The sequence below is a fragment of the Lynx canadensis genome, chromosome C1, assembly GCF_007474595.2.
Source record: "Lynx canadensis isolate LIC74 chromosome C1, mLynCan4.pri.v2, whole genome shotgun sequence".
Taxonomy (NCBI): domain Eukaryota; kingdom Metazoa; phylum Chordata; class Mammalia; order Carnivora; family Felidae; genus Lynx; species Lynx canadensis.
Genome location: NC_044310.1, coordinates 32769764 through 32784642, shown reverse-complemented (window position 1 = coordinate 32784642; position 14879 = coordinate 32769764). Strand labels below are relative to the sequence as shown.

Below are 14879 nucleotides of genomic sequence, written 5' to 3'. Positions count from 1 at the left end.
TCTGATCTCAGGGCTGTCATCCCTGCCAAGTCCAGATGGTGCCGTTGGGGTATCGGAGTGCCCTGCGCCACCCTGGCCTTCTGCACTCCCCTCACCCTCTGTTTGACAGATTTCATTCAAGTCTCTGGCACCTCCTCCCTCCATTTGATGTAAGGCCAGCAAACCTAATACAGGAAAAGCCAAGGAAACCAGGTGCTAAATCATCCAAGGTCAGGCTGCTCAGCAGCTTTCCAGCCTCCCAGTTGTCCGAGGCAGCCTTTCCTTCAAATACAAGCCTAAGCCAAATACACCACCTACATCTTACACTATAGCATCATCTCAAGCATGGAGGGGGCCTTCCAATTATTAAGCCTAAGCCACGGCATGCTTGAGCAGCTGCCGGCCCTCCTCACCCTCCCAGCTGGAAAGCTGCTGTCTGCCAGCTTTTATCTCCTGGCACAGAGCCACGGTCACCGCCAGGAGCTGTTTGTGACTGCTGACGGTGGAGGAAGCAAGAGGAAAGGAAGCTGCTGAAGGCTAGGCATGTGGTCAAGTGCTCCACACTCAAGATTGTGTTTATTTATCACGTTTATAGGTAGAGAAACAAAGGTTTGGCAAGATTAAGTGACTTTCCCGAGGTCTCCCATGCTAGAAGTTATCAAGTCAGGATTTGAACTGGGGATGTCTAACTCAAACTGGCGCCACGGACGTGAGTTCGTGCTGCCTTCCATAAAGCGTGACGATCCTGACAGCCAGTCGTGGTGATGCCTGGCTAGCATAGTGGGAATGAAATATCACCTTGGGAGATGACACTCGAGTTTCTCTTGAGGAGGGAGACATCTTTGTTTAGGAAAATACCTTTAACAAGCCACTGGTGGGGCACCCACGTGGCTCCGTCAGTTAAGTGGCTGGCTCCTGGTTTCAGCTCAGGTCATGATATCACGGTTCATGAGTTCGAGCCCTGCATCGGGCTCTGTGCTGACAGCATGGAGCCTGCTTTGGATTCTCTCTCCCTCTCTCTCTGCCCTTCCCCTGCTCAAACTCTTTCTCTCTCGCAAAATAAATGAATAAACATTAAAAAAAATTGTTTTTAAATAAGCCACCTGTTAGAGAAGGGGAAACCTTAAAGGTAATGGCATTGGCAGGAATCAAATTAAGGAAAGGACTGGCTATGCTGCTGTACAAGAGAATGTAAATGAATTGGGTCTGTCCCAAGAAGGGAGACAGGTACTTGTGGGGTGGAAGGTTATGGGTTCCTCTGTAGCGTATCAAAAGAACATTTAATGAATGGGAGTGCCCTGTCTGCGATGCTGCAATGTCCTTTCCTCTCACATCTTTGAAAGATACATAAGCACACAGGTGCTCATACACGCATGCGCATGCACGCGCGCGCACACGCACACACACACACACACACACACACACACACACTGGCTCATTTGAATTTTGTTGTGTGAAAATGGACAGAACCGAGCTTCGTGTCAGCTGATGCACTGCAGGGATGAGACTCCATCATTGCTTAAAATGAGGTAGCAGAAGTCTGGAGTCAGCTGTGGCTGCCACAATGTAAGCGCCTTAGAAATCGCAGACATCTGAAGGCCCAGTTATCAGGCTTGTCTGGATCTCGAGGGGTAGGTGGTCCTCAGCTGACACGAGGGCTACAACAGGGAGGGATCCGGCCCAGTGGCTGGCTGCAGGCGGGTGCGCCATGTAGCTGAAGCACCAAGTGGGAGCGAACTTTTGACTTTGTGGCTGGCTGTAGCTGGAGCGTGTGCGTCCATCAGGATGCCCCTGCAGGGGTGCCTGATGGGAGAAATACGGGCCCTTCAAGCCCTTGGCTTCCACGGAGGCCCATAAAAGCCTCTACAAATCCAAGAAATTCCGCAATGGGGAAACATCAGCCAAACTGGGGCCGAGGGAGCCTTCGGCCAGCTCAGCCGGGACCTTCCCTTTCTCTCACGGATGGTGTGGGGCGGGGCTAAATGGTCTTAGCCGGTCTGAAGGCTCGGGCCATAGGCCAGCTTGCACCATGGAAATCTCATATACACCTCTGGGGCTCTCATTTACAAGCCATCCAAGAGCCGAACGCTTCAGAGCTGGCACATCAACACCACGTTAATCCCGAGCAGAGGCTCAGCAGGGAAAAGGGCAGAGGGTGAGCCCAGGACGGGAGCAAGGGCTAGGCGCCAGGGAAGAACAGAGCCACCTCTGGCAGCATGCTAAACCAGAATGGGGAATCGGACGGCCCAGGTCCCAGCCCTGTGGCTGACTCGCTAAATGATCTCAGCCTCTGGGATTCAGATCCTCCATCTATAAAATGGGGAACCGAACTGGTGTCCAAAGCGCTGTTGTTCCTGTGTCCTCAAATCTGGCTTCATGGGTGACTTTCCCAGTATTGCCTCGAAGCCACAGTGAACCCGAAATGGCACAGTGAGACTACCAGACAGGGTTGGGATGCCGGCACAAGGGCCCAGAAAAGTGCCACACGTGGGCACAGGAGCCACACCAGAAGAAACGGAAGAGCTTGAAGGAAAAAAATTTTCATTTGGAAGGGAGGGCTGCAGCGTCTGACTGTAGGCTTGGAACGGAAGCATAATATAGTTTAAGAAAGTATTCAAACAACATATTCCTGAGATGGGGGTTCTCCAGGTAGAAACATTTTAAAGTCATGATCTTGAGTCTCAGAGGCAAAAATAGGACCAGGCTTGCTGCTGGGCTGCAGCAACAGATGGAACAACACTAACTTCAGGGACAGGGACAAAGATGACCGTTGTCAGGACTCTTCCCCGAACATCTGCATAGACTTACAGCAAATAGTAGCCTCACCTCCAGGTGCAAAGGAAAGTATTAAGCTGAAGTGGCCTGTTTACTGCCTTTGGATCGGTCTGACCCGGCTCCTTAGACCACCTCGAGAGCTTTGGCTCTAAGCTTGCCTGCACGTGGCATTTGTTCATTAACTTCAGAAGGGCCAAGCTGTTACTAGGGGGATCCTGGAACCCCCGGTGAGCTGCTTCAATCTCCAGATGATGATTTTGCATCATCCTTAGACCAACATTCATCAGGACATAAAGCGCTAGGGGATGTCTCTCCACTTCCTCAGGGTTCATGAGAATCGTGCATCTCATTTTCTTTCTACAGAAGGGTTTCAAAGACCCCTACTTCTAATGAATACGTGTGCGTGATTCTTTCCTTAAAACAATCCACAGAAGAGCCACTTCTTCCTCTTTCCCCCTGGAATTCCAAATGATCCAATTTCTTATTTCTTCCCCTGAAATGTCACAAAAGTATCCAAGACCTTCTCCTTCCCTTTCCTCCTGCCCCGCCCCCAACTGTCACAGAATCCCCTCTGAGCTGGGTGCAGGGAGTCTGCAACGGTGACAGTAAGAGCTTAGGATTTTATCGGATTTTAAAGACCTAAAAGGCCCAAACCCACGTTCTGGCAACCCCATGCCCCTCAGCAATCAGACAGATAGCATGAAGACATTTTTCCCAAGGCAGGATCATATATATTCTGCAGTGACTGAGCTATTGGCATTCAAGTTTCGACCAGTTTCAAGATAATGGGAAGACCGGTATACAGACACTGCAATTTATGTTACACAAGGAAGACGTTAGTGATATCGGAGAGTCAGGAGTTTCCGGTTATATACGATACATCCAGAAGGCTGTTTGAGTACCGGAGAGCCTTCCTTCTTTCAGGCGGTGAAGCCTCTGAGAAGCTGCATCCTTTTCAGGTTCCCCTGACACTCTTTAATGTGCTGATGCCAAGAATTCGTGGCCTCTTTCTTTCTTAACCCCTCAGGGGAGGGGTGAGGAGAAACTTACTAAACCAGATGTGGGAGGTATTCTTCTACCACCTCCCACATGATGCAAGTCTCATTAATTAACTCGCGTTCAACCTCAAAGCACCCCAAGAGGTAAACAGAGTAGGCATCTCCCCTATCAGAATGGAAAAATGGGGCCAGACTCCACCTGACTGCACAAGGTTAGGTGAGCTATTTAAGGGGAGAGCCAAACCGGGATCTGGCTCTGAGCCCCACGTTCCTTCCAGCAGGTCTGGTCGGCAGGTGTAAACAAGCGTGGCCCAGACGCATGACGAGCTCACAGGGCCCACGGCCAGTAGGGAAATCCTGGAGGGGAGCTATGAGTTGGGTGTGACCCAGCTTTCTCTGCTTCTAGGCTGGGCCAAAAAGCAATGGTGCCAATGACTATAGATGTCACTAGCAGCTGGAAGATGAGCCCCCTTTGACAAATCCGGAAGCACCCTCTAGCTGCTCTGCTTAGCACAGGGCCCGCTAATATCCTTTGAGATAAAGTGGGGAGATTGGGCTTACACTGAACAGTGGGAATGAGTGAATGCAGCTTCCAGAAGGTCATCACTCAGTTCAGATGTTTACGTAGAAAGCATTTGGACAATTCAACAAGAACAGACCTAGAACTGTCCTCCTAAACCCACCCTGAGTGGTAAAGATAAGGTAAATGTCGTAACCTGTATAAAGGTGAAGCGTTATCATCCGTCAACCGTACAATTTACTAGAGTTACAACTGAGTGGCATGCACCCTACGTTGGACTGCATTTAGACTACAATGGTGTAGTGCATTATCTCCATATCATGGAGCCAAACGTTTTTCAGTTGTCTAAGAACTACTTGGTGAGATGTGCTTTTAGCCACAATATTTTAAAAGCCAATTGCTACTTAGATGTGTTGTGAAAAAATGTGACAGTGTTGGCTTTATACACATTTTTACATTTACAGCAGAATTAAGTCCAGGAATTTATACACCCAAATGGGTGTTGCTGCCTTCAAACTAGTCACCTTGGGAAGATGGATGTTTAGTCCAGTGAAGCTGACCTTAAGTCAGACTATTTCTAGAGCCTTCCTTGGAAACTGTCCACTTGTGAGCTTCCTCAGTGTTGGTAGGTCTTTGTCCTTTATGGGTAGATTTATGTTTTGAGGAATGATTTTTTTTTTTTTTAAGAGCCAAAGAGCATTAGAAGATAAGTCTGATAAATAAAACGGGTGGATGGAGCTTGGGACTACCTCTCGGGTAGGGGTGGTGTGAAAAACGAGGTCTCACTGTAAGGCTGGGAGGCCTCTTACCTTGCATGGCTTCAGAAATCATTCCAAAGAGGAAGTCTATGTGTTCTTGGCATATGTAACATCACAGCTCCAGAGTACGATCTCTCGAGGAAATAATAGGTTATGGTAACTCTTGAGGGCTTACGTTTTAGCGTATTTGGTTAAAGAGGGAGCCTTGCTCATTCTCATCATACTTCATATGAGCAGAAATGGAAAACTCTATCTCCATGATTTCTCCCAAGGGAAGGATCATCATCTACTGCTTAAAGAGTTAAAATGAAAAGCACTTGGTGTCCCGTCTATATTATCCAACACCGTCCTCCCCCAAAATGTGCAATGGGCAATTCCTAATACCTGAGTCTCCCCAGTGTGGAAAGTGGTAAGGACAGGTCTCTGAAACCTGGATAGGACTAGAAGGTCAAGGGGATTAGAGTGTGTTTCCAATGGCTCAATCTACCCAACAGGCCCACAACACCAACACGTACAAGAAAACCTCCTACAGCTAAGCAGTACACAAAGTTTTAGGAGAGAAGAGGGAAAATGATTATCTTCCAGTAGCTTCTATGATAAAAACCCACCGGCTTCTGGATGACAAACGAACAGAGTCCATTGACAAGAAAGTTCATGGTGTTCAATTCTAGTGCACGCATAAGAAATAAAGTGTGTGGCCACTAGCTCGTTGAAGTGCATTTCCAGCTGAGGCCAAAGGCAGCAAAGGTGCAAGAGGCTGCTGGGGCTGGCATTAGTTGAAGCAGGGTCTATAAATTCGGAGCGGCAAAGCAATTTGTAGAAAGCCCCAGTTACGCAGCAGGATATCTGCCAACCAGTGAAGTCAAAGAACGTTCAATCTCGAACTTTCTACAAAGTGCTTCACTGCTAATGAGGAAGCTCCCTAAAACACCATATCCTGAGTGTCAGAGAAATATGGCCAAGATGGTGATTGACGGGGAGCAGAGATCGATCCTCTCATAGCGTTTGGACTGTGTATTCTCCACACATCACACACACACTTAACGAAGAGCACATAACCGCAGTCACATTCGGTCTCTTCTGCACCCGCCTCCGTCCAGTGGGGCTTCTGAGTACAGTATTTCCAGGGGCCGTTCTGGGTTAATGGGCTCTGCTGATCACAGCCAGAAGCAGCAGGACAGAGTCAGCGCCTTAAAAGTCAGCCGTATATCCAAGTGCTCGCAGCAGACGTCGGTCTCAAGTTGATCAGTCGGGATGTTGCTCGTGGTGAGTGTCTTTAGGTTAGTCTTTGTAAAAACCACAAAGCTAAGCCGTTTGCTTAAATCATCGTTAGAAAGAATGCTGAGTGCCCAGATGGGATTTCTAGTTTCTGTGCAAATGAAATCACATTAGTCCAGATTTTATTCACTCAAAACTATAGGGAAGCAGTAGGATTTGGTTTAATTGCTGCCCAAAAAGCAGGAATTCACTTAAGTTTTAATTCTGAAGCAATCCTGTTGTTAATGTTGTAGCCAGGTTCAGGCAGCATGGGGGGCGGGGCCCCCGCTGTGCTCACTGAGGAATCCCGGATCTCTCCCAGTTCAGGCTCACTCTCACTAGAGGTAGACCCATTGTTGATGGCGTAGACGCTCTCTGCAACTCCCTGAGCTGAAGTGCAGCCATCTGGCTCTTTCTTCTCCCTGGGACTGGACAGTCCCGGGAGGACAGCCATCTTGCCAGTCTGCCTATTGGGCAGCAAGGACATGGTATAGTCCGCGATGATGCCACCCACATCTAAATTGCATGCCTGGTCGAAGGCTAAGAAGCCGACGTTGGCGTTTGCCTCACACACCACAAAGGAGCCATCGTCCATGATGAGGAGATCAATGCCACAGAAGTCCATGCCCAGGATGTTGGACACCTGAATAGCCAACTGCTTGCCTTGTTCTGTCAGCGGGCACATGACACCCACACCGCCTGTGGGGAAAGCACAGTGACATAATGGTGACATCAGACACCGAGGACACAATAACCCTTCAAAGAAGAGATGGGGAATGCCAAGGAGGGGCAGTGAGACGGGCGTTGTCATCACTCACAGAAGGTCTGTTCAGAAATCAGGACACCCTTTGGGAAAACAACAGGGTCATGTCTTATCTAAGAGTTTTTAAAATGTTTATTTCCTCAGACCCACTCATCCTACCACTAAGGAAATAATCTTACATAATGGAAAAAAGCTTTTTGCACAAAATGGATGGTAGAGTTATTTAAAATCCTGGAAAACTGAAATACTTGTACATAGTAGGCACTCACTAAATATTTGTTGATAAATAAATGAAAAGCTACAAATATCTCCTAATGGAGGAAAGCAGCATATTTTAGAATCATTAATAATAATGCTTGTAGAGAGCTTGTGATCCTTTGGAAAAACACGTGAAAGGACTGAAGACTGTGCAGTATGACCACAAGTGTGCAAAGAGATATTGTTGGTTGGGGCCACCTGGGTGGCTCAGTCAGCTAAGTATCTGACTCTTGGTTTCAGTTCAGGTCGTGACCTCAAGGTCAGTTGTAAGAATGGGCCCTATGTCGGGCTCCGTGCTCACGGCACAGGGCCTACTTGGGATTCTTTCTCTCCCTCCCTCCCTCCCCTGTGCATGCGTGCTCTCTCTCTCTCTCCAAATAAATAAATAAAATAGATGTTGTTGGAAATAATGATAAGAAAATGTTAACAATGGCTGTGTCTAGGGAGTGGGATTAATGACAGACATCTTTTTTCATTTGACTTTGCCATACTTACCAATTTTCTACATCGAGAATGTGTTCCTTTCGTATAGAAAAAGCAAAATTAACATTATGTCTTAGGAAGAGGGAGACGGAAAGGCTTATGAGACAAAATCCTATACCAAAGACACACAGAGTCTGACTGCCCTTACGTACCACAAAGCTAAGACCTCAGGTTTAATAGTCTCCCCGGAAAGACTTAAGACTTGTGTTTCAGGTCCAACAACTAACGTCTTTACCTTAACACTGTCCCCTCCCCACCTGTTAGGTTATAGAAGGAAAAGGCTATAAAAGAGTTTTAGACTAGCTCAGTAACATGGGTAAATGACAAAACTGTGTGGTTCCTAGTTAAAGAAGGGATTTTGTAAGGTGACTAAAAAAGACAGCATCATCCACGAGGCTCACTGTGGTGGTACCACAAACGAAAATGAGATGGGACAGCATGCTGGGTACTTAGCACTGTGTCAGCCTGAGCCTAGCATCTGCCCCCCTCACAGCATTTCATCACAGTGTCTTGCAATGATGTGCTTTCGTGTCTTCTCCTTCATGGATCCGTAAGCTGTTCCAGAGCAGGGGCTCCCCGGCTGATCGCTATACTCACAGAGTCGTCGGTGGCTGCTCAACCAGTATTAATGAAGGACCGAATCTGTGTCTCGGCCTCTTTCTTAATCACTAGCCTTGGTACACTCACTGGGCCATTTAAGAAATAACCATAGTTGTTTTTTGTTGTTGTTTCTTTCAACACACACATTCATTCAATGAGGGTGACGAGAGCTTTCTTTGATGGGGACAAAAATTTACATCCCTCCTGGAACATCTCCATTCACCATAACAGAAAACAAGATTAACAACAGGTTCACGGAAGGCACCTGGGTGGCTCGGTCAGTTAAGCACCCGACTTGGGTTCAAGTCACGATGTCACAGTTGGTGAGTTCGAGCCCCGCATCAGGCTCTGTGCTGTCAGGGTGGAACCTGCTTCAGATCCTCTGTCCCCTTCTCTCTCTGTCCCTTCCCCGCTAGCACTTGCACATGCTCGCTCTCTCTCTCTCAAAAGTAAATAAAAACATTAAGAAAAAAACCCACAAAAACAATAGGTTCATGGGATGGGGTTATGCGTTTGACCCAAACATAAACTGCAGCTAATAGTATCATACATATAAGAAAAACACAATTTTCGGGCGCCTGGGTGGCTCAGTCGGTTGAGCGTCCGACTTCGGCTCAGGTCATGATCTCACGGTCCGTGAGTTCGAGCCCCGCATCGGGCTCTGTGCTGACAGCTTGGAGCCTGGAGCCCATTTCGGATTCTGTGTCTCCCTCTCTCTCTGCCCCTCCCCTGTTCATGCTCTGTCTCTCTCTGTCTCAGAAATAAATAAATGTTAAAAAAAAAATTTTTAATAAAAAGAAAAACACAATTTTCAATTACAATGTAAAAGCAGAATCACTCTCCTCCTGTCTTGCATTAGTGTAGACCCTCATTATTTCTTGCCTGAGCTACTGTAAAATCTTCTGAACTCATCTTCCTGCTTCCTGCCTTATGCCTTCGATCCCTCCCCTACCCAGGGTTTTTCTCAAACACGGATCCCCCTGTCACCCCTTACACTAAACCTGACTGAGTCCCAACACCTCCCAGATAGGGTTCAACCTCAGTGTCGTGATACCCCTGGCCTGACCTCTATCACAGCACTTACACCTGTCCATTCTTCTCCTGGACTGCTCGCTGTGGCAAGGGCTTGTTTCTAACTCTTCTCTGTGATCCTGGCGGCTAGCAGAGCATTTGACAAGATAGGAGGGATCCATCCACATTTACTGAATGGGTGCACACATCCTAATAAAAATCCCGGTGGCCTCCCGTGACTGACACACTGACTGTGAGCTTTTATACCTTACCGAGAGAGCAGTTGCTTTGCATCCGTCCGTCTGTGGAGCAGCGGAGCATAGAGCCTATCACCCGGCCCCCGACCACCACCACCCGGATGTCTTTGCCATGTGACTCCTTCACATACTTCTGGAACAGGTAGGGCACATCATGGCGGATCAGATGGCAGATGTCTGAGAGGTGATGTTTATCTCTTGCAAGAAAAACAGCTTTTCCTTTAAGAAGAAAGACACAGAGTAAGAGTAGTTACAGAAGCCTCTGAGTCCTGTCCTTGCCCTCCCATCTCCCTGGCCCATACAGTTGTCAATTCTTCCCAAACTTGCCTTACCTTGGCCCCTTCTGTTTCCTGACCAGACTCGAGCTTCTTATCAAATGGCCACTGAACCTTATTTTCTCTTGGTTTTACTCAGGTCCCTCTCCCTCAACAACTCTTTTTTTAAGATGAAACAATAATGTATTCCAGAGACACAGAGAAGAGGCCAACATAGAATCCTAAGGATCTAGTCAATTCAGTTCCAAAAGCAGTTAGCATCTCCAATCACCCCAGGATGCTGATTAGGCAGGGTCCATCTCTAACCCCATTTATTTAATCTCCAAAACTTACACTGGGCTCGAGGCACAAGGCAGGTGCCAATCCACGCTTACAGAACACAATTAACTAAACACACTTCAGAGGAATTCCAAGTCTAGACGGAGAGAGACCCGCAAAAGGTAACTACAACACAGCATGATATAGCATTAAAAGAGGTCTATGCAAAATGCCATGGGAGTTCAAAGAAGAAGCCACTGACAGACTCCCTCCTCCCTTTAAACATAGGAAGTTTCTTACTTGGCTATACCTGTTCAATCCTAGATGGAATGATCTATACTTCTGCTGTCTAGGGAAAGCATTCCTTCTTGACTCCCAATTCTTTATTTTCTGCTTGAATCATCACTGCTTTTACAATTATTCGGCACCTGCTTTCCATCTGCATACTAGCCAACAAATCTGAGCAAGAGATTCTGATGTCTGCAAATCTGACATGAGCATACCCAGTCTGAGCCTTCTTGTTAGCAAATATGGGAAAAGAAGACACGGTTTTCCTAGGAGGTGTGTAACCACCTTAAAAGGACTGGGACCCTTCTGAAATCTTAATAAAAAGAGTGATGATGGATCTCAGGCCCTAGTGGCTTAGGAGACTGAGAAGTAACCTCCAACACACGTCTCCATCACTGCACATTTGGCACCAGGAGATCTGGCAACTGACACTAGATGGCTGGGATTCAATTAGAGGCACTGGGGGTTCCCTGGACATTAGGATTTTCAGCAGAAATGGGGGCTAGATACAGCGACTTGGTTCCTTGGTTGCTGGCAGGTTCCAGTATGGGGCTTACCCTGCAGTTAGTTTTTAGGCACAGAGCAAAAAGGGGGAGGGGGTGGGAAAGAGGACTAAGATTAGTTAATTATCTACCATGTGCCAAACCCTGTTTTTTTTATTATTTCATTTACACTTCATACTAGCCCTATGAAGCCATTAGAACAGGATAGTTATTTTTGTTTTACAGTAGAGCGAAATAAAGGTCTACAAGATTAGTAACTTTCTCAAGGGCACAGCCTGTACCATCCCACTGCCTTCTTCAGATTTATTTCCACATACTAAAGTTTAATAGCTGCTATAATTTGTTTACTCCCAACCCATTTCCCTTAAGATACTATATATTACACTAGCAGGGAACAACCTGAAAATTAAATTAAGAACACAATTCCATAGCATCAAAAGGAACAAAAAATTTAGAAATAAACTCAACCAGGGGCGCCTGGGTGGCTCAGTCGGTTAAGCGTCCGACTTCGGCTCAGGTCATGATCTCACGGTCCGTGAGCTCGAGCCCCGCGTCGGGCTCTGTGCTGACAGCTCAGAGCCTGAAGCCTGTTTCAGATTCTGTGTCTCCCTCTCTCTCTGCCCCTCCCCTGTTCATGCTCTGTCTCTCTCTGTCTCAAAAATAAATAAACGTTAAAAAAAAATAAAAAAAAAAATAAACTCAACCAAAAAAGTAGAAGACGTATCACTGAAAACTATAAAACATTTTTGAGAAAAAGATCTGAATAAATGGAGAGACATCCCATGTTCAGGGACCAGTGGACTTAATACTGTTATGATGGTAACACTCCTCAAATTGATCTACAGATTCAATGCAGTCCCCACTAAAAGTCCAACTTCTTTTTTTGCAGAAGTTGACAAGCTGATCCTAAAATTCATATGGAAATGCAAGGGATCCCAAATATCCAACACAATCTTGAGGGAAAAAAAAAGGACAAAGTTGGAGGACCCACACTTCCCAATTGAAAACTTACTACAAAGTTACAGTAATGAAGACAGTGTGGTCTTGCATAAAAAGATATAGGGATCAATAGAGTAGGACTGAGAGCCCACAATGGTCAGGTGATATTTGACAAGAGTTACAAAAGCATCCAATGGGGGAAAGAATAGTCTTCAACAAGTAATACTGGGGAAATTGGATATCCACATGCAAAAGAAGGAAGCTGGACTTCTTTGTCACACCATATACATAATTAGCTCAAAATGGATCAAAGACCCATTTGTAAGAGTGAAAACTATTAAACTCTTAGAAGGAAACACCGGTGTCAATCTATGTGACCTTGGATTAAGCAACCAGAAAATGACATCTAAAAGCACAAGTCACCCAAGGAAAAAAAAATAAACAAATTTAACTCCATCAAAATCAAAACCTTCTGTGCATTCAAGGACACTATCAAGAAAGTGAAAACGAGGGGCGCCTGGGTGGCGCAGTCGGTTAAGCGTCCGACTTCAGCCAGGTCACGATCTCGCGGTCCGTGAGTTCGAGCCCCGCATCAGGCTCTGGGCTGATGGCTCGGAGCCTGGAGCCTGTTTCCGATTCTGTGTCTCCCTCTCTCTCTGCCCCTCCCCCGTTCATGCTCTGTCTCTCTCTGTCCCAAAAATAAATAAAAACGTTGAAAAAAAAAATTTAAAAAAAAAAAATAAAAAAAAACAAAGTGAAAACGAAAAGCTACAGTGTAGGGAAAAAACCTGTTCCAATTATGTTCGTATGTCATGAACTCTTAACACGGCAATCAAAAGACCAACAGTCCAAGTGAAAAGTGAACAAAGGATTTGAACAGACAGTTATCTGAAGAAGATCTACACATGCCCAACAGGCACATGAAAAGATGTTCAACATCATTAGTCATTAGGGAAATAAAAAGCAAAACCATGATAAGATACCACAAGAGTAAAAACAAATCTCATATTTGCTAGCTGCTAAGAGAGTAAATCTTAAAAGTTCTCATCATAAGAAAAAAAGTTCTGTAGCTCTGTATGGTGATGGGCTTACTGTGCCGATCATTTTGCAATATATACAAATATTGAATCATTACATTGCATACCTGAAACTGATATTATGTTGTTTATCCATATCTTAAAAAAACATGTAAAATAAATGAAGTGGGCCTCTACATCACTAATGCTTGAAAAACATGTATTTTGGCTTGTGGCTTGCTTTTATGGTGGAAGTGTGGGGGCTATTTTCTTTATTTGTCAAGGCAAAGAGGACATTCATACATGTATATTCTAAGAGTTAAACCTGCTCACTTTTCAGGCTGCAAGCTTTCAAATTAATATATACAATCAAAAAGTTTTATTTACTACTCCCCCCAAAAAAATCAATCAATAAATCAATCAACTAATCACTAATGAATGAATAAAACAAGGGTTGGGGAGGATGTGGAGAAATTAGAACCCTCATACACTGCTGGTAGGAATGCAAAATGGCATAACCAATGTGGAAAACAGTTTGGCAGTTCCTTTAAAGTGAAACATGGAGTTACCATACTGGCCCAGCAATTCCGTGCTTAGGCAGATACCCAAGAGAAATGAAAGCATACGTTCACATAGAAACTTACACACATGTCTATCACAGCATTATATACAATAGCCACAAAGTGGAAACAACTCAAATGTCCATCAACTGGTGAGCAGATAAACAAAATGTGGTCTATCCATACAACAGAGTATTACTGAGGGACAAAGTACTATTCCACGCTATAACATGGGTGACCCATGAAAACATCATGCTAGGTCAAAGGAACCAGACACAAAAGACCACATAGGGTGTGATCCCATTGATATGAAATGTTCGAAACAGGCAAATCTATAGAAACAACAAGTAGATTAGTGGTTGCCAGGGACGAGGGGAAGGGCAATTGCAATTGACCCCTAATAGATACAGGGTTTTTTTTCTGGGATGGAAATGTTCTGAAATTAGATAGTGGCTATGGTTGTACACAACAGTGAATGTACTAAAATCCACTAAATTGTACACTTAAAAAATGGTGAACTCTTTGTTATGTGAATTACAATCTCAATTTTTGAAACGTTTGACAATACGATGTATTTTAATTTCTGCTTATTGTCTTTCTAACCTTTCTACAATATGAGCTCCCTGAGGACAGGAGTTTTTGTTTTGTTCCTTTCTGTATCCCCAGAGGCTAGAACAGTCCTTGGCAGTCTGCAGGCTAATAATATTAGTTGAATTTTAAATTCTGTATATTTTAGCACAAAAGAAATGGGATGTTGAACTTCAGGACTGTAGCATATCTAAATAGCACTGAGGGCCCCACTCTGCCCCCCAAACTCATTCTTCTTTCTCCTCGACAGTGTCCTTGTTTCCCACGAGTTGCTTTGCTCACATCTACTTCTGTTTTTGCACTTCCTTCCTCCAATTCGAATTGCACACTCCAGCCTAAGTCTCCTCTCCCGCCAGCAAAGCCCACCCTACTCGTGGCAGAGCTGGTCCCCCTCTGTTGGGTACAAGCGGGTGCTGGATGAGCCTGCCACAGTGGCCATCACCCTGCAAGGCTACCCTGCAACTCTACTCTCTGCACACTGGAGCTCCCTGACAGCAGTGACTGCATCCAGTTCATTTCACCGCCCAGTCCCTACATCCCAGGAACTGCTCAGGACATGTCTGTTCACGGTGCCTCCACTCGCTGCAGATGCCCTGAGCAGTTAAGTACGCCATCTGGGTTGCATCAGGGGGTACCTGCTCACCTGCTGCACCAGTCCCTGCTATGCATGGAGCGCCGGAGCAGGACTCTGGGACTGAGTTCCCAACCCTGAGCAGCTCACAGCCAATGAGGGGGAAAAGGCACACGTAACTGTCATAAAGCGCAGTACTGTTAGAGGCACGGTCAACGTGCT

General features: G+C 45.8%; 1 protein-coding gene across 1 annotated transcript in view; it reads right to left on the bottom strand.

Moving 5' to 3' along the window:
• Positions 1 to 3462: 3462 nt before the first annotated feature.
• Positions 3463 to 14879, bottom strand: part of RIMKLA (ribosomal modification protein rimK like family member A) — a 33069-nt gene continuing 21652 nt past the window's right edge. Inside the window, exons 4-5 of the mRNA XM_030327130.1 lie at positions 9675 to 9878; positions 3463 to 6986 (exon numbers count right to left, since the gene is read on the bottom strand). Of these exons, the coding sequence (XP_030182990.1) occupies positions 6496 to 6986; positions 9675 to 9878 (695 nt within the window). The 3' untranslated portion in view covers positions 3463 to 6495. The remainder of the gene's footprint in view (positions 6987 to 9674; positions 9879 to 14879) is intronic.